Source organism: Mus pahari, chromosome 5 (genome assembly GCF_900095145.1).
Source record: "Mus pahari chromosome 5, PAHARI_EIJ_v1.1, whole genome shotgun sequence".
Lineage (NCBI taxonomy): Eukaryota > Metazoa > Chordata > Mammalia > Rodentia > Muridae > Mus > Mus pahari.
In genome coordinates this window covers 154,714,683-154,738,976 of record NC_034594.1, presented here as the reverse complement: position 1 = coordinate 154,738,976, position 24,294 = coordinate 154,714,683, and the positions used below count along the sequence as shown (strand labels likewise).

The window sequence follows — 24,294 nt, the reverse complement described above, 5'->3', positions numbered from 1 at the left end:
GAGGGAGAGGGAGAGGGAGAGGGAGAGGGAGAGGGAGAGGGAGGTTGGGGGAATCTGAGGAAAGCTTTCCCACACTGGGAGGAGGACAGACAGAATGACTTCTCTCCACAGTTCTATACAACTGCTTAATACTGTAAATGTCACTAATGGTAACTCTCCTGCTATGTCTCTGCCTGACACCATTAGAGTTTTCTGAGACCTACTTTCTGCTTCCCCTTGCTTTTTCTCATGCCTGCCTTCTCTGATTAAAGAAAATTTTCTCAGCTACAGGAAGTCCCTGTCTTGCCTCTACCTCTGGCAGCTACACCAACAGCTTCCGATACGCATTTCTCTGAGCAGTCTTAGAACACAGTAGTCCCTCGGGTCCACCAGGATTTCGGTGGCTGGCCTCTTGACCTCCAGTAGACCCATCAAGCCACACAATGATGTAATTCATGACTCTGCTCAAACAACAGAGACGCTATCTCTCACTCCTGTGAACAGAGAGAAGCTAGACAGTCCAGAACCCCTGCAGCCCAGGCTCTCCTCTAAGGTCACCCTTTACCTTTGCCCGCTCCCCAGGTCAGCTCTGGCCTTTGGCATCTCCATGACATGTGTCAACTCTAAGATTATTGTCACCTGCTTCCTAAGACACATCACCTCCTGGTAGCATATCCATGCAGGTTGGCCAGAAGTAGTTACTCGACTCCTGTGAACCTCAGAGTTTTCATCTATAAAATGGGTCTGTGTCCCACAGCTTTTGTAAAGGGTCAATCTCTTGATACTAAATATCAAATATCTTGATAATAGGTATATAGTATCTTGATACTAATATACATATGTGTGTATGTAAATTCATTATAAAAATACATAAAATGACATGCTCTTTTTCAGACATAAAACATATATGCTTTCCATACTTTTTAAATCTGTAAATACACAATTTATGAAATTTATATGAAAATTATATTATACATGTTACATGTTTTATAATAGATATAAAAACATATTGTGTTTCAAGTGCCACAGACTACATATTTGATGGGGATCCCTAAGTTTATAATGGAACTGAAAAATTCCCTCATCTAGTGACACTGAAGCCATTATAGCCCTAATGCAACTCACTAGGCCTGTTTGCGGAGGCCAGCTGGTCCTATGAAAGGCTAGCACAGGTAATTATACACAAAACACAATACTTGATAAGGATAACAAATGACTATGTTACAGTTTGTTATTTACTGTACTGTAATTGTTTTTATCATTAGAGTGAACTCCTACTTGTAGAATTTACTGTAAACTTTATCCCCTTTTACCCTGGCATTAGCTTCGCACATTTGCATGCAACATCTTCTAATGGCATCAAGGGATCGCCTGTACCAGTGGTTAGTAAGTAGGCAATACTGGCATATCAGCCAATGTCTCAAAATCTGCCTCGTCATTAGGTGGTGTATGACTAAATATCTCTAGTTGAATGGCGAGGACATCTATGAAGATGACATAGAATGTGAGCATGAGTTGCACGAATCAGAAAGCGTGGTGCTTGTGGAGCCCAAGTGAGTACCTTGATTAGCCTTCCCCTGTGGGTGACCAACATCTTTCTCCTTGACCCCATCTGCCGATGCAGCTCAAGAGAAGCCGGAAGGAAAAGGGAAAAAAATTAGGTGAGGTTTCCAAACTCCCGAATCAGGGATGAAGTAACTGGCTGTGGCGAAGTGTGTGGAGGGCCCCTTTGCCTCTGCCCCAGCTGGCTCGCGGAGAAAAACCAGCAAGAAAAGGACGAATTTTGCCTGGACCTGGGCAACTCCTGGGTTACAACAGGATTGAGTCACAAGCAGACAGGAACTCCTAGCTGGCTCTGCCGAGCCATCCCAGCTTCTGTAGCCTCAGAAGAAAAAGGACAGGAGAGCACTGCCCGATGCCAGCAAGGAACACAAGCAGAAGGTCCCCATGGAGTCCCCATTCAGACCCACACACTCAACACTATCCGGAGAGAGACGGGCAGAGGGGCACTCACCCCCACGGGACCGAGTTATGCTGGAGAGACGGGCAGAGGGGCACTCACCCCCAACGGGACCGAGTTATGCTGGAGAGACGGGCAGAGGGGCACTCACCCCCAACGGTACCGAGTTATGCTGGAGAGACGGGCAGAGGAGCACTCACCCCCAACGGGACCGAGTTATGCTGGAGAGACGGGCAGAGGGGCACTCACCCCCACGGGACCGAGTTATGCTGGAAATACGGTTTCAGTTATTGAATTGGACAGAATTGTAAACCAGATGAGAGTAAATTTAGTTTCCCAGGTCTCTGGCCAGGGGTCTTACAGAAGATCAAAGCAGTTTGAGATGTCAGACATGTCCTTATGCCCAGTTAGGAACTAAGGAGTTTACTAAGGAGTCAGCTTGCTATGCACTTAGGTACTTTAGCAAAGTCTCCCTCAGTCAGCAACAACTTCTCTGCTCAAAATGGAACATCCGTTGACCTCTCTGAACCCAGGGCAAGCAGTATCTTCAATGTGTCCTGAATCATGGGGGGTTGGGGGGGATGCCTGCCAGCATCTGAGGGTAACTTTGCCTTCTCTAAAGGAGCAATATGGAGACAAAGATAAGCTCCTGTGAGCCCCTCACTGGGGCTCTGCACTAAGTGGGTCACCCTGTCACCACACACCTGCTGAATCACCTTCAAACCGCCCTTTCCCTACATGTCTGTCAGCCTGTAAAACGCAAACAAACAAACAAACAACAACGTCCTTAGGGATTAATGCACCTTGCATATCTGAGAGTCTCCTGCACCTCATAAATCTTGCTGAAATACATTCTGAATGGGGGGTATCCAAAGGTTCCCCAACAAGTTTCTACAAAATGAAGATGAGGAAAACTCATTCTAGGCTCAGCCCTTCCCCCTCCAGCAGGCTCTCACTCTCAGGTCTCACCCCCTCACTGCTGGAGCGCACAAGGACAGACGGGATGCCACGTTCCTGTACTTGGCTCTCCGAGCACATTAAACAGGTAGATTGCAGCTTGGATACCCATTTGCAGATGAGTAAAGCTGAGGCCCTGACGGGCCAAGGGATCCCCGAGGTCAGCCAGCCAGTGTGCAGCTGAGAGAGGAACTTGCTGCCTCTCCTTGGAGGGCCGGAGGCTGGAACCAGCATCATCATGACCATTTGTAATAGATGCTTCTCATCTCTGCACAAAGGGAACCAGAAACTTCAGGGCTGGCCCCTCCCCTGCACCTGCCACAGGTCTCAGCTTCTCAGCCTCTCCTCCACTTCCGCTTTCCACCTGCTGCCAGAACACGCCCTCTCCCCATCAAGACTGAGCTCACCCAGCGCCTACCTCACATAATAGCATCTACTTACAGGGCAGACAGACATATGAAACAGTCACTACCCCTTAGGGTTACTAGGGAGATAAGAATGAGGTAAGGTGTGCAAAGCTTGATGCCTGACACCTGCGAACCCCTCAATAAGCACCCCCATTATTCTCTATTATCACCCGACAATTAACCCAAACATGGAGCACCCCAAAGTGTGACTCAGCGGACATTTATGGAGTATCTGCTACCTGTAAAGGAAACAGAACTTATAATGACAGCAGTTAGTTGCTGGGGTCTCCCTGAGTCACCCCGGTTTGTACAGGAAGCGAAGCACAGTCTGACTCCCATCTGCCAGTGCCTGCCCCCACTCACCCTTCCCCAACTCCTGTGATCAACACTGCCAGCACTGTTGTCTCCATTACAGCCTTGAAGCCGCTCTGTGCTTCCCTCCCCCTCCTCATAGCCAACTGCTGGCCAAAAGCTTTTGATTTTTGCCCTAGAGGCCTCTGGAATCCCAATTCCCCAGCAATCTGCGCTTACTGCAACGCTAAGGGACCCTTTCTCTTAATATTCACTACCGAGGTGTAGTTAGGAAATTGCAAAGGCTATCATATCACAAAGATGCAGTCAAGCACCACCTAACGCTACTACCTCTCCTAACTACCAACCGAGCCAGCACATCTGCAAATCCAAGGCCAACGGGTAGCAAAGTGACCGCCATGGTCTGAAAGTCTGTGTCTCCTTCAAGATTCCCATTGAACATACCCCCATCGTGGAGCTCATTCACAGGAAACCAAACCTTGAGAGGCCAGACCTCACACGTCGTGGGTAATCCCAAGAGTTGACAGGGCTCGCCACCTTTTGCCTTGCTGCCTGTTACTGTGTCAGGACATGGTGTTCACTTCCAAGAGTACACAGCAACAGAACTTTGTTCTGGAAGCAAAGGCATCAAGTCTGTAGCATTTTGATCCAGACTGTTCGGCCACATGCATTTCTGTGATTGGTGGGTTACCCAGCCTGTGGTATTTTGTCACAATAGCACACGTAGACTAATATAGTGGCACTGAATGACTTGCTACATTTGCAGGACTGGGGGAGGCTGGTGAAGTGACTGTGCCATTGGCCACAGACCCGAGCTCCAGCTAAGGAAGAGAAATCTCAGCAGCTGCAGATCGGACAGGCTCCTGGGATGGGGTAGTTTGAGCACTAAGGGGTGAAGGGAGATCTTGGAAGAACCCAGAGTTGCCAGTGCTTCCAAGATCTTGCTTTGACAGTACAAACGAGGCACTGACAGCGCTGTGCCCTTGCCTTGTGTGCAGTTATTTCCTGAGCACGGTGAGCTATGAGAAAATGTTTCATAATCTCTTATATCATTTATCAAAATGATGTGCAAATCACATCTTTTTAAAGAAATGGTTTGCTGTGAAATGAGGACTTCCGGTTTACTCTATGGATCCGTGGTTATCTGCAGGCAGTGAGGGTCTCTTATATTGCGGCTGTGTCCTGCCTGGGGTTCCCGGTCTCCACATTCCTCACCTGCCCACACACATTTCTGCTTACAATCCATGTGGCTCCCCATTATCCTTAGGAATAACCAGAATGTTTCAAATTCTTCACACATGATAAGGGCTCGGCATGAGCTGGCCGCTGCGTGGCCTCTGAGCTCCTTGCTGCCTGTTTGTCCCACCCTACTTCATCTTAGTGCCCTAACCATGTTCTTCTAGGTAAAGGGGCTTCTTCAGATTTCTGCTGCCAAGAATCTTTCCCCAGCTGCCCAAAGGCCGGAGGAGCATGAGAAAGAAACCTACAGCTTGGCCAAATGAATAAAAGGCCATAAATGCCCTTCCTGGCTCTGACTAGTGAGTATGCAGGGTAAATCACATGATTCCTACCCCTTAGAAGCATCTCCCATCAACCTGGACCCACCACTGTCAAACAGCCTCTTCAGTTGCAACTGCAAGTGAAGGGTCTATCTAGCATGGCTTTCTGGAGTTTGTAAATCCCAGAGCTTCATCACAGAAGGATATCATTGATCTAGCAGCAAGAAAAGAGTCAATTCTATGTTTTGTACATGTCCAGAAATCCTCAAGGGCCCAGTGCCATGTTCTCTATGGGACATGGAGTACTACGGTCACCATGAGAGGACAGCTACTTTCAAAAGTCAGCTTTGAGTCCCCATGGTGTTTTCCTGAGTGGCGGGAGCCTATTCCCTCAGAGCAGCTATAATTTTTATGTCCTCAAAATAATTCTTTCCGGCTGTACTACATATAATAATAACATGTACTAAATAATCCACTTCTGCTGCCCCACAGGTCGCCTCGCACCTCCACTCCTGGTTCCCATGGTGACTCAGGAAAGGCTTCTCAGGCCTGACAGCAGATCCACAGTCGCGCGGGGCATCTCAGCGTGGAGGGCAGCTACAATGAATAACGGCATCTGCCCAAGGACAGTTCTGAGCCGGGGAGTGGGGGAGGGGCTCTGCTTCTAGAAGCTGTAGAGCACCCCAGACTTAATGTCACAAAAAAGGGGGAAGAAAAACAGAAAGGGGTAGCAGGCCGTGTGTGAAGACCATCATGCTTTGTTTTCTAACGTATCAGGAGGGAGGAAAAGAAAGAGTGAGAGAAGAGAGAATGCCTAGAATTGTGTGGGAAGCCCTGTAGACCAACTCTCATCTGATTTGAGCTATTGTTGAAGAAATCAGACTCTCTGGCATAAAACAATTTAGGGAGTTCCTCCCCGCCACCATCACCACCACAAATCAAACCTTTAACGTTATTGAGAGGGAAAGAATTTCTTAGTAGATTATAAAAATGAAACTGACTCACCAGCAGGAACATCATTAGGTATATACATTCGGGGTTTATGTAAATACATCACACAGTGCCTAGCTTGCTCACTGTGTTTAATGATAATGCCTTTTGGAATAGCAAGAATACAGGAAAATGCTGTAAGACAGGTATGATAGGGAAATACTGAATGCTAAGAGGACCGAGGAAGAAAGTGATGCTCAAATCAGTAAGTTGCACCAGCCACTGTTAAAGCCAGGGACAGCTCTGCTTAAAGCCCCCTCCAAAGCTGGCTGGAAAGTGGATGATGCCATGAAGCCAGTGGGAGATCTGAATGCCTCAAGGGGGCCTGTGGGTTCTTAAAGTACAGCCCATGTCTAACACAGCGTCTCCCTGGAAAGTGAGGAAGACTTTCCAACTGCAACCAACTCTGACATCAAAATGCAGGAGAGTGTTAGAGGTCAGAACGAGGCATTTTTAGGCTGGGTAGATATCCTGAGCACAGTTCACAAGAGCAGAAAGGATGAGAGGAAAGAGAGAGGACAAAAGCCGAACCCTGAACGGGGAGGCAGGGAGCCCTGCAGAGGAAGCGTTGTCACCTGAAAACTACTAAAGACTTCCTATACAAACTCATCTCACAAGTGGTGGCTGGGTAGCTACTCTGGACCAAGTGTGACTCCTGGTCCTAAGTGTACATATCAAAGATAATCTTTGACATCTTGCATGGGACATTTTAGTGAGGAAAACCATTAATAAACAACGTGCCTGGTGGTGGTAAATGCCATAAAGAAAATAAAGCCGGGTGGTAAGAGGGAGATAGCTGGAGGCAGGGGCTGGGGTAACGCTCCAGGGATTTCAGTCAAGAGGTGACAGGAAGGGATGGGGCAGGAGAAAGCATCCAGAAACGCATGATGCATTGAAGAGCTTGTGGAATCGTGTCTGCTTCCTTGTGTCAGATCGGCAGCCTCATGGAACTGTGCTATCTCCTGTGAACAGGTGCCACGAATTCCATGAAGGAGGAAAGGCTCTTGTGAACCCTGCTTCTGGTCCTTGGAGAGTGAGAGCTGGTTTCTCAAGGACTGACAGTACCCATCTCTGAGTGACAGTCCGAGATGTAATTGCCAGGCCTTCCAGTAAAGCCCCAAAGCTCCCTGAATGTAAAGGACCTGAGTTTATACTGAAGCTGCACCCTCACTGCCCCGCCCCCTGCATCCACATCTCCTGTTCATCAGCAGCCCCAGTTTCTAAGGACTGAGACATCGCATTGCCAGCCCTCGGTGCTCTGTCAGTGTGTCCTCAGGTGGTCCAGAGCCTCCTGAGCCTATGTCCTGAACCAACCATGAGCCTTGACCTGGTGTCTGAGGTAGGGGTTCCCGAAGCATCAGGGATAACCCAGAAGTCTAACCATCATGGTTAGCCAATGATGAAAAGTTCCTCTCTCGGTTTCCAAAGGACTCCCTCAAAATGCGAGCCACAAGAGGGAAGTAAGCCGCCATGCTTCCAGTGGGGCACAAACGGTGGGCTCTGTGGAATATACTAAAGCAACACAGATGGATTTCAGCCTGAGCCCTCTGCATGGGGATCTGCCACACTGCGGGAGATAGCTTGCACATCCAAACTCAGGCTGCTCAGCCAAGACTGAGCCTAGAGAGAGAAGCCTGTTACCTGAAGCCATACATCATCTCCTCCTGGGATGAAGAGAATGTCTCCCTGGAGACTCAGAGACTCACCTGTACCTTTTACGGTTGAGAACCGTATTTCCTTCTTGAAGGATGGAAAAGTGCTGCACTGAGCTATATTCTATATAAGCACACAAAACCAGAATACACTAAATTTAAAGACCACCCTGACAAATCTGCACCTGGAGAAGTGGACTGGTGTACTGTAAGTGACCTTCACCTTGCCTGTGACACGACCCCGATGGCAGCTCAGTGAAGACATAAGTTTGATCTCAGAATAGTGTTTCTAAATGCATAGAATAAATGGTAACAGTGTTCAAGTTCAACTCTGTTGAGAATTATCAATTTTGTTTTGAAGTTACAATGTTATGCTTCCCTCATGTCTTAAAAGATAAGAGGGAGTGTCTAAGGAACATGATGGGGACAAAGAATCGGGCAAAGTGACCTTTTGTGTATTTGTAGCAATTGGTCTATGATATGAAATTGCTAAGCGGCTGGGGTGCCAGCCCTACAGGAAGGAGACAGGTAAGTGAGGGTGAATGGAACTGAGCATATAGTGTAGAATTCTTTCATGTTCTGGAATAATAGCCAATATGAATATCGTTTAGTAACTCAGCATGTCAAACTCACAGCAAATGTTAACGCTTATCCCCAGCACCTTTGCTCAGGAGAGAAAGGTGAAGGGTCACAGTGGAACAGAACATGAGGGCATTGGAGACAGGAGCAGAAAGAGGCAAGAGCAAAAGGAAGAGGAGACCCCACCAGAACCTAACTCATCAGCAGCCCACTTGCCCCACTCGGTAGCATGAAGCTGCCCCTGCAGTTTCTTCTACCCCCTGGAGGTCTGACCCGTGCTCTCCAGCATCAATAAGCAGACTTGGTCCTTTGTGCTGCAGAAGCTTCCCCAGTTGCTCATTAAAAGTAAGCATTCGGACCTAGTGAATTGAACTACTTCACCCCAGTCCTGGGAGGATGTTATAGATCAGAAGATGTCTTAAGGTGCCTGACTCTACTCTCAATTACTGTCGAGTGCATATGCCCATCTCTGCCCCAGGAATCCAGGCCCTGCCCATGGGGGAAGCGCTGGCTCACAGAAGCAAATCAATGCCAGGGCTCCATCCGAGAGGGTGATGAGGTTATGTCATCGCTATTGGGCTTTCGATTATCTTTAGAGACATGAAATGTCTCACTCAGTCTCTTTTGGAAACATGAATACAGAATACAAAACTCTATTCAATAAATGCAACAGAGATGACTAAAGATATCAATTCCAGAGAGATGAAGAGAAAAAGCAGGTCAATAGAGAAAGGGGGTGAGGGGAAGTGACCACACAGAGACGAGAGCACACCAGGCACATGACAGCAAAATATAAAAAGAAGAGCCAGTGTGTCAATGGAGGAGCATTTATGTGCTGAGGATGGGTGGGGGGGGTGGGAGGATATTTTCTCCAACCCAAAAGAAAAAGCAAGGAAGAAGGAAGGGAGAAGGACAAAGGAAGAGGGAAGGAGGGAGGCAGGCTGTGAGGGAGGGAGGGAGGGATTTAAATTTTGGATAAACATTACAATATGTTATTCAGAAAGCTTGCTGACTTCTCTCTACATTCTGCAAGTCTCTGGTCCATATTTGTTAAAAAGAATAAAATGTTCTTCTTCTGAAGGCATCGATGTTAATGTTTTCCTCCTGTCATATGAGTAGAGGCAAAGACTGGATGGAGCCAAGGAGACAGAAAAGTTCATTGGTCATGGCCACTGAGCTTACTAGAGACAGCCACCTCAGGAAATCCTAACGGGGTGCAGTAGCAGTGAGTGGGGGTGTCTTGTGTACCTTCCTCCACAGTTACTATCAAGGAGCCATTTATGAACTGTTTCTAGAAAATTCTTCTATTGTTGACGATCAGCAAGCTCCTTCAGACACCTCTACATTTCTTAAAGTCGCTTACCATCCATGTCAGAAAATTGATTTCCACAAAGTCTACCTGATGTCCACAAAACTTCAAGCCTTTGAAAACGCATAGAAAACCTTTGTTCTGTTCCTGATCCAGTCTGATTGTTGACGATACTGGGAAGCCAGGAAGAAAGCCACAAGAAGTCCTGGGCTTTAGTTATATCAGTTTTCAAATACTTTAATAATAAAACAAGGACGGAGGGTTTAGGTCAAAGATCAAAGTGCTGCAAACCCTCTCTGGATGCGGCTTCACACCATGCCCTGTAGAACAGAGTTGTGATGCCCAGGTCTGTTAACCACCATTTCTCTCCATGGTAGTGACCCCTTCCAGGATGATAAGGAAGCAAGTGTTGGTTTCCTAACCACATTTAGCCGGGTGGTTTAATTATAACTGTGAAAATGGTAAAGGGGACACTCATCAGCCAACCATGAAGACCCAGATCTTCATAGATGCACTGAAAGAGTCTTGGCTAATTACTAATCCAAAGAGAGGACAGGATCCCCCAGGGAAGGAATAGGGATGGGTGTGCCAGGGTGATAGATTGGACGAGGAAGGAAGCCAGGGCCCTGGGCTCAGAGGACAGATATGACATAGCAAGTGGGAAAACCCAAACTGTGTCACACCCTTGTCCCTACCCCATACATATACATTTAAATGTCCCACTATCCTTTTTTTTTATACTGTCTGCCAAGAGCCACTGCCCATTTCTCTTGGAAAGCCTTCTCTGCGGTTTGTAGAATGCTCACAATCCTAACAGTGAGTCCAGGCCCCAGACTGGGTTGGCTCTAAGGAAGTTTACCCTTCTGTCTGCAGCAACTGGCCCAGTGTGTGGATGACCACTCCAACCATCATATCAGAAGCCTCCTACGACATCTATAAAGCCAAAGCTACTGGGGAGGATGGGAGACCAGTGGTGGCCAGATTTCCCATCTCATGGATCTTCTTTTCCATGCAAGGGATAACAGCCAACTCATACAAACTAGCAGAGATGGAAGATGGTCAGAAGGTATGCCAGGAACATTTAGATCCACAGATACCAGCTCCACCAATGCCAACACAGCAGTCTCCTATCTCTGAGCCAGTATAGTCCCCATTTTCCTTAGGGTAGTTGGGTAGAACATCTAAAGCCTGTCACCAAATGTGTTATGATACATAAATGTACCTTCTTGTGTGACAGCCACTAAGCTCAATGCCACAGAGACATCAGATACTCTGGGACATGCACTGGTCAAAATTCAAGGTCAGAGGAGGAAATATCATAGCAGGTACAAGACTAGGATAGGGACAAAGGAGCGTTGAGGTACAACAGTGGACTACTGTGATGGCTTAAATGGGTATAATCATGGAACCGTGGAGCACTGTGATGAGACCATGGAGCACTGTGATGGGACCATGGAGCACTGTGATGGGACCTTGGAGCACTATGATGAGGTAGTGGAGCACTATGATGGAATGGTAGATCACTATGATGGAGTATTATACAGGGAAGGTGTGACAGTGTGGTAGAATTTTAAAACATTGTGAGAGTTTGTTCATAGGAAGCACTGTGCTTTGAGAGAGCATTGTTTTGGAACAATGGAGAACTGATATGAGACAGAGGTACTGTGGTGGTAGAGAACCATGATGGGACATGGAACACTCGGATGGGACAGTGAAGTATTACAAAGAGGAAATACAGCACTGCAATGGGACGGCGTGGCACTGTGAAAGACAGAACACTGGGGTGATATGAGGGACGGATGTGTCAAGACAGTGCAGCATTGCAGTAATGTTTGATGCATGGTGGAGCTTCCTGATAGTACAGTGAAGAATTTTTATTGGACGATGAAGCATTGTGATGGGACATGGGGCACTTTGATGGGACAGTGGAGCACCATCACGGGTCAGTGGAGCACCGTCATGGGCTAGTGGGACGTTATTATGGGACTGAACATTTTGATGAAATAGATGCACATCGTGATTCATAAATGAAGCATTGAGATAATACCACTATGATGAAACACTGGAGCACTATGATGGGAAAACGAAGCACTGTGGTGGGACAGTAGAGAATTTCAATGGGACAGAGAACTGGGATGAGACAGGTCTACACTGGGATAGAAGGACAACTGTGATGAAACAATGGGGTATTGTGATGGGACAATGGAACACTGGTAGCACAGTGTTGCACAGGGATAGGACCACGGAGCACTATCGTGGGATAGTGGAACACTGATGAAGCAGTGGACAGAACATTGTGATGAGGTGAACACACTTTGTGGTAGAATATTGGAGCACTGTGATAATTCAGTGGAACACTGTGATGAGTCAGGAGAGCAGAGCATTATGATGGGACACTGGAGCACTGTCGTGAGTCACTGGAGCACTGTGGTGGGACACTGGAGCACTGTGATGGCACAGTAGAACAATGGGATGAGACAATGGGATAGTGTGAAAAGAAAGTCAAGGATTATGAAGGAACAATGGAGTATGGTGATGGAGCAGTGGAGCACGGTGATGAGATAGTAGAGCACTGCAACAGGACAGTGGAGCACTGGGATGACACAGTAGAACAGTAGGATGGGACAATAGAGCATTAAAGGAAGTCAAGGATTATGATAAAACAATGGAGCATGGTGATGGGTCAGTAAATAATTGAGATGAAATGGTGGAGCACTGGGATGGGATGGTGGAGCACTGGGATGAGATGGATGGTAGAGCCCTGGGATGAGATGGTGTGGAGCACTGGGATGGGATGGTGGAGCACTGGGATGAGATAGTGTGGAGCACTGGGATGGGATGGTAGAGCCCTGGGATGAGATGGTGTGGAGCACTGGGATGAGATGGTGTGGAGCACTGGGATGAGATGGTGTAGAGCACTGGAATGGGATAGTTGAGCACTATGATAGGGCAGTAGAACACCATTATGGGATGTAGAGTATTCTGATGGGACGATGACACACTCTAAGTGGGTCTTTGAAGCATCGTGAAGAAAATGGGCATTTTATAGCAGAATGGAGGACTATAATGGGGGTCAGTGGAGGAGTGTTGCAACTCTCAAGTATTGTTTAGAGATACTGCTACACTTTGTTTTTAAAATGTGCTTATCAAAAATTATCATAAGAATTCTATGAAAAAGATATCGTTTTCAGCTCAGTGTTTTGGTACACACGTCTAATCCCAGAACTCAGTGACGTCTGAGGCAGAAGAGGTTTGAGAACATGGCCCACCTGGCTTGCAGAGTGAGTTTAAGGCCTGACTGTGCGACTTAGTAATATTCTATCTTAAAATGAATTTTAAAAGGAGAGAGGGCTCTGGTATTGCTCAGTGGTACCACTCCCATCTGGTATGCCCAATAGCCCTGGGTTCAACCCCCAGTACAATAGAAATAAACAAATGACCTCTTTTTAGTGTACAAATTAAGTATTTTAAATTTCTAATTAAAGAAAAAATATGACACCCAAGTGCCGGTGATGGACTCTGGAATGCAAACAAGGCATTAGGCAAGCATTACCTCTACCACACCCAAATTGGCAAGTGCTATGTCGAGCTTCCTAGGCCCTTGGGAAGGTGAGCTATATCCAGTGAGGAACCTTTCCTTGTTTGTTCAGGACTGACCCTGACTCAGACCTCACAGGCCATGAGAGCTGCAGTTGCTTGGCCACTGGTTTCAGCCTCGGCTATGAGATACCTTCTCTTCTGCATACTAAATACAGTCTTGACAAACAGGGACCCGGGCACCAATTCTCCTCAGGTGCTCAGTGACCCCTTCTCTAGCTCTCTTCATAAAGATCCACCACCACAGTGGCAGCTCCAGTTGTTCTGAGCAGGAGTCAGAGAGCCAGGCAGGTTCATTTCCTGTGCATCCAGCATGGCTCTCCATCCACCACACGCATTCTCCATGGAAACGCTCCAGCCCCTTCTGGAAGCTCTCAAATCTCCTTGCTTAACAGTAATCAAAGGACAATCCCACCAAGTCAATCAATGAAAAAGCTCTCATTAACAGCCTTTCCCAAAGTTAAAAGGTCTCTAACAAGGAGCCATTAAAGGCAGACATTCAAAGTTGTGTTTCCCTGGGCTGTGTGCTAAATTAGACTAACTGTTTAGCTTGAAGGAAGAGGGCAGTTTGTCCTCATCTGGAACACGCAAAAGGTCAACACATTCACCCCCTCTGGGAGGCTCACACCAGGGCCAGAGAAACGCAGGGTATGCGTTTCTGGGAGTGGGGCACTCATGTGTGGCACCCCATTTGTTTCCTGCTTCGTAGTCACGCCGCCCGAGTTCTCACTGAGCTATTGGCTGTACTCATTGAGGGACAGAACATTGAAAGCATTTAAAATCAACTGCCCTGCAATCTCCCAAGTCAGGATGGTTTCCCACAAGCTGAGGAGAAAAAGGTTTTCCAGGCTGGCACAAGGAGGGAGGGAAAGAGGGAGAGGGGGAGGGGAAGAGGCGGGAGAATTGGCTAAGAAACAAAGGGGTTGGTGCAGAAGGAGGGTGTTGTTTATTTTCATCAAGTAGCCCCTCCCTCTCTCTCCCTCCCTCTCTCTCTCTCTGTCTCTCTCTCTCTCTCTCTCTCTCTCTCTCTCTCTCACACACACACACACACACACACACACGCACACGCACACGCACACGCACACTCACACGCACACACACACATCTCTCTCTCACACGCACATACACACACCACTCTCACACACACACACCTCTCTCTCACACACACACACACCTCTCTCTCTCACACACACACATTTCTCTCTCTCTCACACACACACACATCTCTCTCTCACACATACACACACACACACCTCTCTCACACACATATTTCTCTCTCTCACACACACACACACACATATACACACCACTCTCATACACATACACCTCTCTCTCACACACACACATCTCTCTCTCACACACACACACACACATCTCTCTCTCACACACACACACACACACACACCTCTCACACACACCTCTCTCTCTCTCTCTCTCTCTCTCACACACACACACACACACACACACACACACACACACACACACATCTCTAATCTGTTTTGTAGCTCTCCACTGACTAGGTCGCAAGGCAATGTGGAAGATTAGCAAGTTTAATTTAGGATCCCATTGTGCCATAAAACCTATTAAATTTTGTTCAGTTCTGTGTAGACACTGCCATGGGGGAGGCTGTGGGGTTAGGAGGGCTGGAGGTCAACAGAGCTAACCCATTACCAAGGACAGCCTACGCTTCTTCCTGCTTTATGAGAGATATACACTTTAAATGCTGGAAATGTTTATATGATGGGACTGAGGAGCCGTGCGGGTGGCGAGGGCTGTTTGCTGTTTGCTTGTTTTCTGGTAGCCATGGGGATTAAACCTAGGGCCTCCTCGCTAAGCAGCAGCTCTACCTCTGAGCCCCAGCCCTGAGAACAGGACTTCTGAATGCTCTCTCCATGTTAAGAAAAGGTAGTCACACAAGCTCCTGATCACGCGATTCCTACGAGCCAATCAGAATTTTTCTTTTAAAGAAGTAAGGCAGCAGTTGTACCTACTTTGTGTTTAAACAGTTAAGAACTGGTTCCAACTTGATACATTTTCAAGTAAATTTTGTTCCCTAATAATATTCTGATATATATATATATATATATATATATATATATATATATATATATATATTAAAGAAAGTTCTTTTCCAGATGTTCTTCAGTGGATACAGGGCTGGACTACTACACCAAAGGCCATGAGTTTGATTCCCTAGCACTGCCTGTAATGAGCAGTGGGCTTGACACACGGGCCTGTAATCTCGAATACTTTAGAGATGGAGGGTAGTAGGTGACTTCCTGCTTATTCTCTGCCTCTGCCAGCCCAAGGCCGCTGAGGATAAAATTCACCCCCACCCCACCCCCAAAAATGTCCTAGGTATGTCTCTATGCATATCCTCGGCATATTTAAAGTCTGATGAGAAGATATGAACAATTAGTGGTTAGGAACTGCCTTGAATGATTCTCTTTAGAAATAAGATACAAACTTTTGTAATTAACAAAGTGAATTTTTACTGTTTTGTCAAACACTTCTGATGGGTAAACTTTTGTTTATTATTTTTGGTTCTGGGGAGTGACCAGGAGGACTCGTATTCCAGCATGACCTCAGGGACCGAGGTGTATCTCTGAAAGCATAGAACATACAAAAGAGAGATAAAAATATTTTCTAAATTGAATTGCTGCTAGATTGAGAAGACTGTGAGACTTGGGGAATGGTGGGTTTTCTGAGCCAGGTGGGTGTTTGTTTATGTGTTTGTTTGTTTGTTTGTTTCCTTATTCATCTGTCTGGAGGACTGTGCCCAGAACCTCATCCTAGCTGGTACCCATTCTTCTATAACTCCTTAACCCCCTAAAAGGAGGCTCTTGTTTCCAGGATCCCCGCCTGTGAAAGAATGTTTGGCTGTGAAAGATAGGATCATGTTTTCTTACTCACGACTGAGGCATCTCCTCTGCTGTAATTACACAAAGAGGGCCACTCCACAGCAAGCTCTGCCTGCTTAAGGTCCTTTCAGAAAACATCCCTGGGTTTCTATCACAGGTATGTAATCCTGGCTCTTCACTCTAGCATGAAAGGAGTTCAATGAGCTGGCAGAAAATGGCCGGCTAATGGAAGCCAAAAGTTAGTCACAGCACTGAGACCCACCATGAAGCACACAGCCGCAGAAAACAGAAGCCCATATGTGCGTAATTGGGTTGGCCGTGTCTTAACAGCTTAATCTGATGTTGCTCATTCTGCACACTCTCCCGCCCTCGCCCTACATAAATAGGACTCAACCCAGTTACTCACCAAGACCCCCTTGGCGGATGTCTGTGCGTGTGGCTCCGCCAACGATAAACTGAGGGTTGGGGCACAATTCCTGAAAGTAGTTTAAGAGAAAACACAAGTCAGGAGATGCTGTTTAAGGATGGAGGCAGCACAGGCTAAAACGTCAGCACAAAACTCAGACCTGGAAGAAGCCAGCAGGTTGTCTACCACTACACATGCATGACTCCACATACACTACACATCCATGTCTCCACATCCTCTACATCTGCATGGCTCCACATCCACTACACATGCATGACTCCACATCCTCTGGCAGATCCTGAAGACCAGAGAAGGGAGGGCACCAGAGACACACGGCTACCAGTCCACAGGACAAAAGCTGGAGCCCAAAGCCCCTGTAATGAGCAGGATTTTGATTATTCTGCAGGCTGGGTGTGTGGGTGTGTGCCATGTGTGTGTGTCAAGGCTGAAGGGTGTGTTGTGGTAAGAGAAAGGCAAAGGCTGAGATACTAATACACTGAGATATGACCCTGCCCATTGAACAACAGCCCTCTTTACACAGAGGCCCAATTAGAGGGCTGTTTGCCAAAAAACAATGCCCTCTGCAGACACCCCTTAAACACCTGACTAGGAAGCAGGGATCTTGTAGCTGTTGGGGAGGAAGTTGGGGGTGAGCTGTCAGGGAGTACCATTTCCAGACAGGAGAACTCGGATATGATAAGGTCATTCACCAGCCTCCACTTGGCATCTGTTCACTGGTGATGTCACCTAGACTAGGAGAGAGAGACCAGGAAGCTTGCTCTTAGCATTTTTTTTCTTTGTTTATCCAGGAAGGACCTACTGGGCCCCATTCTGGATATTGTGGTATCAGCAGGCAGGGGAGAGGGAAAGATGGTAGACTGAAAAGAACAAAGGTAAGACACTGGCCTGAAAGTGCTTTTGGTTTGAGCAGGCAATTCAAGATGATGTTATTGGGAAACAAAGTTAAAAAAAAAATTAGCAAATATAAAAAGTCCAGTGAAAATTCTGGCTGACCAGCCAGCCACATGTAGGCAATGGCGGTCTACTAAAACAATGGGCTCTAGTACAGTCTGCAGAGGAGCGTCCAAAGAAGACAGTCAGAGAGGACGCAAGACAAATTGTCAAAGGGAAAGGGTGGGACCTCAAGGGACCAAAGGGAACTTGGACTACACTTACTGAGAGACATTAAATCGATGGGCTGCACCACAGAGGGGCTGGTTAGTGCTACAGAGAGGGAAGCACTGCTCACTCCAGAGACTTGAAGAGATGATATGTCCGACCTGACAAGAAGGCAAGAGAGTGAACTGAGCAAAAAGGATAGGGACCAGGTGGAGCCGTGAACAGGGGTTCTGAGATCCTACAGTAGGAGACAGAACTTTCTGGAAGGCAGTCCTACAATTCTATATCAACCTGTCAGCTCCTGCTTTCATGGCCAGAAACAGCCCCCTCCTCTAATGCCTCACTCTCTGACTCAAGTGTTACTTTTTTTTTTTTTGGTTTTTCAAGACAGGGTTTTTCTGTATAGCCCTGGCTGTCCTGGAACTCACTTGGTAGACCAGGCTGGCCTCGAACTCAGAAATCCGCCTGCCTCTGCCTCCCAAGTGCTGGGATTAAAGGCGTGCGCCACCACACCCAGCAAGTGTTACTTTTTATTTACATTTTTTTTACTGAGAAAGTGACTGTTACTGGTGGAGAAAATTTCAACAAGAAGTAATAAAACTCCTTAAGATTTCTAACACATCCTTCCAAAAACTGTCTTTAATATAATAGCACTTTTTATGTGTGCCTGTGTGTGTCTGAGTCAACTGTTCTGTTACTATAACAATGTAGCCGAGGTAATCAACTTACAAAGAAGAAAAGTTGTCAGGCATGGTGGTACAGATCCCAGCACTTGGGAAGATTGAAGCAAGATCATTATTTTGAGGCCTTATTAAAGACTCTATTTGGAGAAGGAGAGAGATAGGAAAGAGGGGAGAAGGAAAGAGGGAGGAAGAGGAGAAGGTAGAGGAGGAAAAAGGAGGGAAAATCTCCTTTGGGCTCACATCTTTGGGGGTTCAGTCCATGATGGGATCCAGTGCCTGGGGGCCCGTGGTGAGGCAGATGGCATGGTAAGACTGACGGTGTGGTAAACATGGCCTGATCACCTCAAGACTGCGAGGAGGAGAGAAAGAAGGAGAGAGAAGAGCTGGGGTCCTAATTCCCCCTTCGGAGAGACACTCTCAATGACTGTGAGGCACACTATCTAACTGTCTTACGGCATGTCCCCATCATCCTAAGATAGGCCCTCTGGGAAAGACAAATGCAAACTATAGCATTAGCACCCACCCCCCACTGTGTGTGTGTGTGTGTGTGTGTGTGTGTGTGTGTGTGTGCACGCACGCGCTCGTGGGTGCATTTGAGTCTGTGTGATCATAGGCACCTTTTATATCTTTTATTAGAACAAAGAGAATTTTACAGTTGCATTAAAAGTACCATAAATCATTTAGCCAGTCTTCCAGTGAGGGAGATTTAATTTTTGCTCTATTTTGTTTTAATCTTCTGCAGTCTCTGGTGGCAAATGAAAGAAGGGTGTGATGGGTCAGAGAGATGGCTCAGCAGGTACAGGTACCTGCCACCAAGTCTGACAGACAACCTGAGTTCAATTCCTGAGGACTCATTTGGGGGAAAAGGAGAACCTCCCTCTGCTTTCACACATGATAGGACATTGGTACACACACACACACACACACACACACACACACACACACCACATACATACAATACACACACCACACACTACACAACATAATACACATACAACATACATGCACACACAAACACATATATCACATGTATATACCATACACAACACAACACACAACACATACACACAACGCACAGCACACCACATACACACAATACATGCCACAATATACACACACAACATAGACTACATACCACACCATACACACACATACACACAAACACATATATCACATGTATATACCATACACAACACACATATACACACATACACACACCATACCACACATGAAACACATACAATGCACACTATAACACACATACAACACAAACCACAACACACATACAACACAAAGCAAAATACACACATATACATACTACACACATAACACACACACATACCCAACACGTACAGCACATACATATAACACACATATGCACACCATACCACACACAAAACACATACAACACACATAAAACACATACCAAAATACACACAAACACATACTATACACAGAACACGCATACGCATACCCACCACATACAGCACATACATATAACATACACCACACACCACAACACACATAATACACACAATACACACAATACATACCACAGCACATACTACATACCACAGCACACACACACATACTTACACACAGCACACTCATACATACACACCACACTACACACATACCACACTCATTCATACACAGCACACACACAGCATACACACAACACACCACACACAACACATACACACCACACACATACATACCACACACACACCATACACAGCACATACACACACACAGCACATTACACACACATCACATATACCACATACATGCCAAACACAAACATACCCTACACACACACACACACACACACACACACACACACACTCGATTAAATATAAAAGCCATAGCTACAGTGCTGCTTTCATGAGCTCCCATCCTTTGGACCATTACTTCCTGGCAACAAATAGTGGGGGAGTTTGAAAAGGCTAGCTAAAAAGTAACAGATTGGAAAATCTTTTAATTTAAATGTTGCTTATACAAAGAAGGAAGTAACTTTGAGACAGAAGGAAGAAAGCACATTGAATGGGGGTTTGAAAGAGTCTTCTTCCTTAAACAATTCTGTTTTTAAAAATCCCCTCCTACTGTTATTCTGCTAAATGGACACAGTACCAAACTTTATATCTCTCTATACCACTGATTCTCACAACAGGGCGGTGGTTCAAAATGCAGAAACTGAGTGTCACTCAAGTGCTCAGCCACAAATGGGAGAACCATGTCACACTTCCTCCCCTCAAGACTCCAGGGCCATCTCAGAACAGGGGTCAGAAAGACGGTATGAGCCAGAGGTTGGGGATGAGCAGAGCAAAGCGGCCGGACCCGCAGGGACTCATGAAGTAGGGACAGAGTGGGAAGGTGGAGGGGTGGAGTCTGGAAGAAGTTGGAAGGGTTGGGGTGAATATGATCAACAGCCATTGTAAGCATATCTAAAATTCTTGAGTAATTAATAAAAACATTTTTAATTCATTCATCCATCAGTCACATGAAATCTACCTTCTTCCCAACTCCACAAAACTGATCTCCTATGTCACCAGAAGCCCCAGAGTGGGCATTTTCTAACCCATCTCACTGGGTGCTCCTTAACGTGTGCTACCATTGGCTTGTTCTCGCTCTAAAAGCCTTCCTCTGTGGCATGTCTTCACTAGCTCTTATGGTGTGTTTCACATCTCTCAATACGCTGTCTCGGTGTCCCCTGTTTCTCACTCCTGTTTGGTCCTCGGCCTCTGTTCTGGTTCCATTTCATATGTCACCTCATGCCCCTTATATCCTCATGAGCAAGGTTTTGGGGAAATCAATCAAATTCAACTACTAACCATAGACGATGCTGTTGCTTCCAAAGTGGCTCTCTGCCCTGTCTACTCAATTCCGTCACACTGTTCAGGTGACAGAAGACACTCGTATTTGAAGTTGACTAGACTCTGCTACAATCTTAGGTTTAAGTAAGAAGAGAGAATGGCAAAACCATTCAGGAAGAAAAAAAAAAGCCATGACCCGTATGTTGCATGGACCCTTCAAGGGTCACAGAAAGTCCCCAGCCCCACAACCCACAGGGGGATAAGACCTAGTCCACTGAATGCTTCCAGCTTCGCTTGTTGTCCACCATGTCTTATCTGCTCTAAGGACCCCGGACCACTGCCCTCTCTGGGCATCTTGCTTGCACGCCCTTCCGCAGCCCAGCACCTTCGCTTCCCCCATGCCCTCTTTCTCCACCAATTCCAACTCAGCTCTTTTCCCTAATTTTTCTGTCCAATTGCACAGTGGCGCTTCAGCGATTCGTCACTGAGCTCCCGTGCATTTCGTCCATTTAACGGGTACTCTCTGGACATTCTGTCATGAATGCTATAGAGAGACAACTCATTTTCTAAGGATTTACATAGTCTTTCCTCCAGATTCACTCATAGCCCAAGGAAGTGGGTAAGACTGTGGTTCTCACTTCATGGATGAGGAAACTGGTCCTCAGAGAGGTTGGTAACCTACCCACAGTCACTCAGCTAGTGGATCATAGGTGAGGGACCAGAACCTTGACCACTGTGAAACATCCAAGCCCATGTTCTTCTCCACCAGTGTCACTCAGCGTCTGCCTCTTCTCTGTCCCCTCCTTAACTAGCTAAAGCTCCTCAAGACGCCTCTCTGCACAGAAGTGCAGAGCGAATCATGGCTGAATTGAAAACCCCAAGGCCACTAATCCAAGAGGTAGCAGTTAGAGAAAGAATGGATGCTCCAAACTGAGCCTACCGCCATCCATCCATTAACTTTCCAACAATTCGACCCCTTCATGTGTCTCTTAACTGGGGTCCTTATTATGTGCTTGGTGTGGCTTCGCTCTTGACTAAGTATTTCTCCTTAAGATCAATAAGCTGCTCAATTGCCAAGGAGAGGGAAAGGATACCTTCTGGCAGAAGAAAAAAATATTGGCAAGGCTGCGCTAAGTCCAGGCATCACATGTAATGGGGCATTACATACATCACAGGAGCTTGGGATAGATGCTGAGCCCAGACGGCGAGACAAGGAGCTGAGAGCACTGGAGACCAGTGCAACCAGCTGCTGTCTCTGGGGTAGAGTTGCTGCACTTCACCCATGTAAACAGGAAAGCCCTAAGGGATTTCAACCTCCCAACAGAACATTCATCTTGAGAATCCAAGTGTGATCTGGCAACCTTCACATAGACAAATGTGTCTTCCATTCCTTGAGACAAGAGCCTAGGTAGACCTTCTACTTAGAAGCATAAGAATAAACAGAAGCAGTCATACTCCCCCTGGGTGTAGATCCAAAAGAACCACAGTCAGCTACAATAGTGACACTTGTGCACCCATGTTTATTGTAGCCCTAGTGACAATAGCCATGGTATGGAGTCAACCGGGTACCCGCAGATGAATGAATAAAAAAAAAATGTATATTTATGTGTGTGTGTGTGCAGTATTGTTCACAATAAAGAAGAAAGTCGTGTCATATGTAGGAAAATGGACAGATGCAAAAAAAATCACTATTTTGCCTGAAGTGAGCCCAATTTACAAAGATAAATATTACATATTTTATCTTGTATGTGAAACTTAGGGAAGTGTAGAAGAAAACGGTGGGATAGCTATCAGGATGTGGATGCACAAATGAAACAAACAGCTTAATGTCCAGGATTACTAGATGATATATATATATATACATGTATACACACACATACATATATATATACATGTATACACACACACACACACACACACATATAAAACAGCTCCCAAAGTAAAGAAAGGGTTATCCTCAAAAGTACCGAGTCAAGCAAAGAAACAAAAAGCAAACAGAACCATTGAGAAATGAGCAAAGGTTTTAAACAGTTGTCTCTGCACAGGATGCATCCTTGATACATAAAACACAGCATCCATTATCATCAGGGAAATGCACATCAAAACCACAGTGTGACCACACCCACTGACTTTAGGATGGCTTCCACCTCTCTCTCCTCTCCAGCCTTGGCCGAACCTTCTATGACCTTCAGTAACCCACATCTCTCAGCAGCGATGCTATCACAGTTTGCCCCTAGCTGACTGTGTCTAACCTTGGTTTGTTCCCCTGTGTGCTGGCCTGAGGGCACTATGCAATGCTAAGTACCCTGTGTTCTGTGTCTCTTACACGCAGGACAATTACACCCTGAGATTTATTTCTAGTTCTCCTAACCACACTGAAATACAATGGTTCCAGCTGCACTATTTTTAGGGTGGAAAAAACTGAAGCTCAGGGAGATGTCTCTCAAGGCCACATCAGCAGAGCCACTCATGAGGTCTGACTTGTCCAGCTCTAAAGCCTGTGTGTGTTCTTCCTTAGAAATAATCTTAGGAAGTAAGGCGAATGTCAGAACTATAGGATGTGAAAACAGAATCCAGCACCGTTACTTACTTGACCTAATGTGACAACTCTCTACCCTGTGTGACACTCAATTGTGCCTTGCCATGGTCACTTCCCTATTGCCTTACCGTGGGTCGCTTCCATACGATGCCTTGAGTTTCTGCGGAGCCTGGTCCAAGATCCCTGTAGCCCAAAGCTGATGGACATGCCGGGAATTCTGGGTCTTTAAATAGGACCCCCGCATTCAAGCATTGCTTCCTCAGGGTCTCGAAGTCTTGGCCCAGATACTTCACAGCATTCTGGTTAGAGCCAAGGCCCTGAGCAGCTGCACGTTGCTTGGATATTCCAGCTGCCAGGGCTGCCATGGCCTGGCTGTATGTCCTGTAGGTGACAGGAAAGCAGGGCTTCCGTGTCCTCTCAGACATGCTGCCCTATAAGGCAGCTCCTGGGGAGGTGGGGCCTGTAAACTTTCCACCTGAGGGAGGAGGCCCTGTTCCAAAGGGACATGAGTCATAAACAGAGTTAAATATGTATCCAAGGTTCAGGTGACTCTGCCCCACCTTCTCCTGCTGTTCACAAACTATTCAGACGCCACAGTGGAGGCTATCAGTTGTCTCCAGAAGCTGGATAGG

At 46.5% G+C, this 24,294-nt stretch overlaps 1 protein-coding gene across 3 annotated transcripts in view; it reads right to left on the bottom strand.

Annotated features, from left to right (window-relative positions):
- The window catches only part of Capn8 (calpain 8), a 68,115-nt gene extending 44,040 nt beyond the window's left edge, over window positions 1-24,075 (bottom strand). Inside the window, exons 1-2 of one of the 3 annotated variants that reach the window (XR_002380534.1) lie at window positions 23,791-24,044; window positions 16,509-16,578 (exon numbers count right to left, since the gene is read on the bottom strand). Coding sequence is in view for 2 of the 3 variants with exons in the window: in XM_021197859.1 (XP_021053518.1) it covers window positions 16,509-16,578; window positions 23,791-24,027 (307 nt within the window). In the remaining variant the exon portion in view is untranslated. Of the gene's footprint in view, window positions 1-16,508; window positions 16,579-23,790 lie in introns of all 3 variants that reach the window. The other 2 variants (XM_021197859.1, XM_021197860.1) reach the window with 2 other exon arrangements.
- Between the last annotated feature and the right edge of the window lie 219 nt (window positions 24,076-24,294).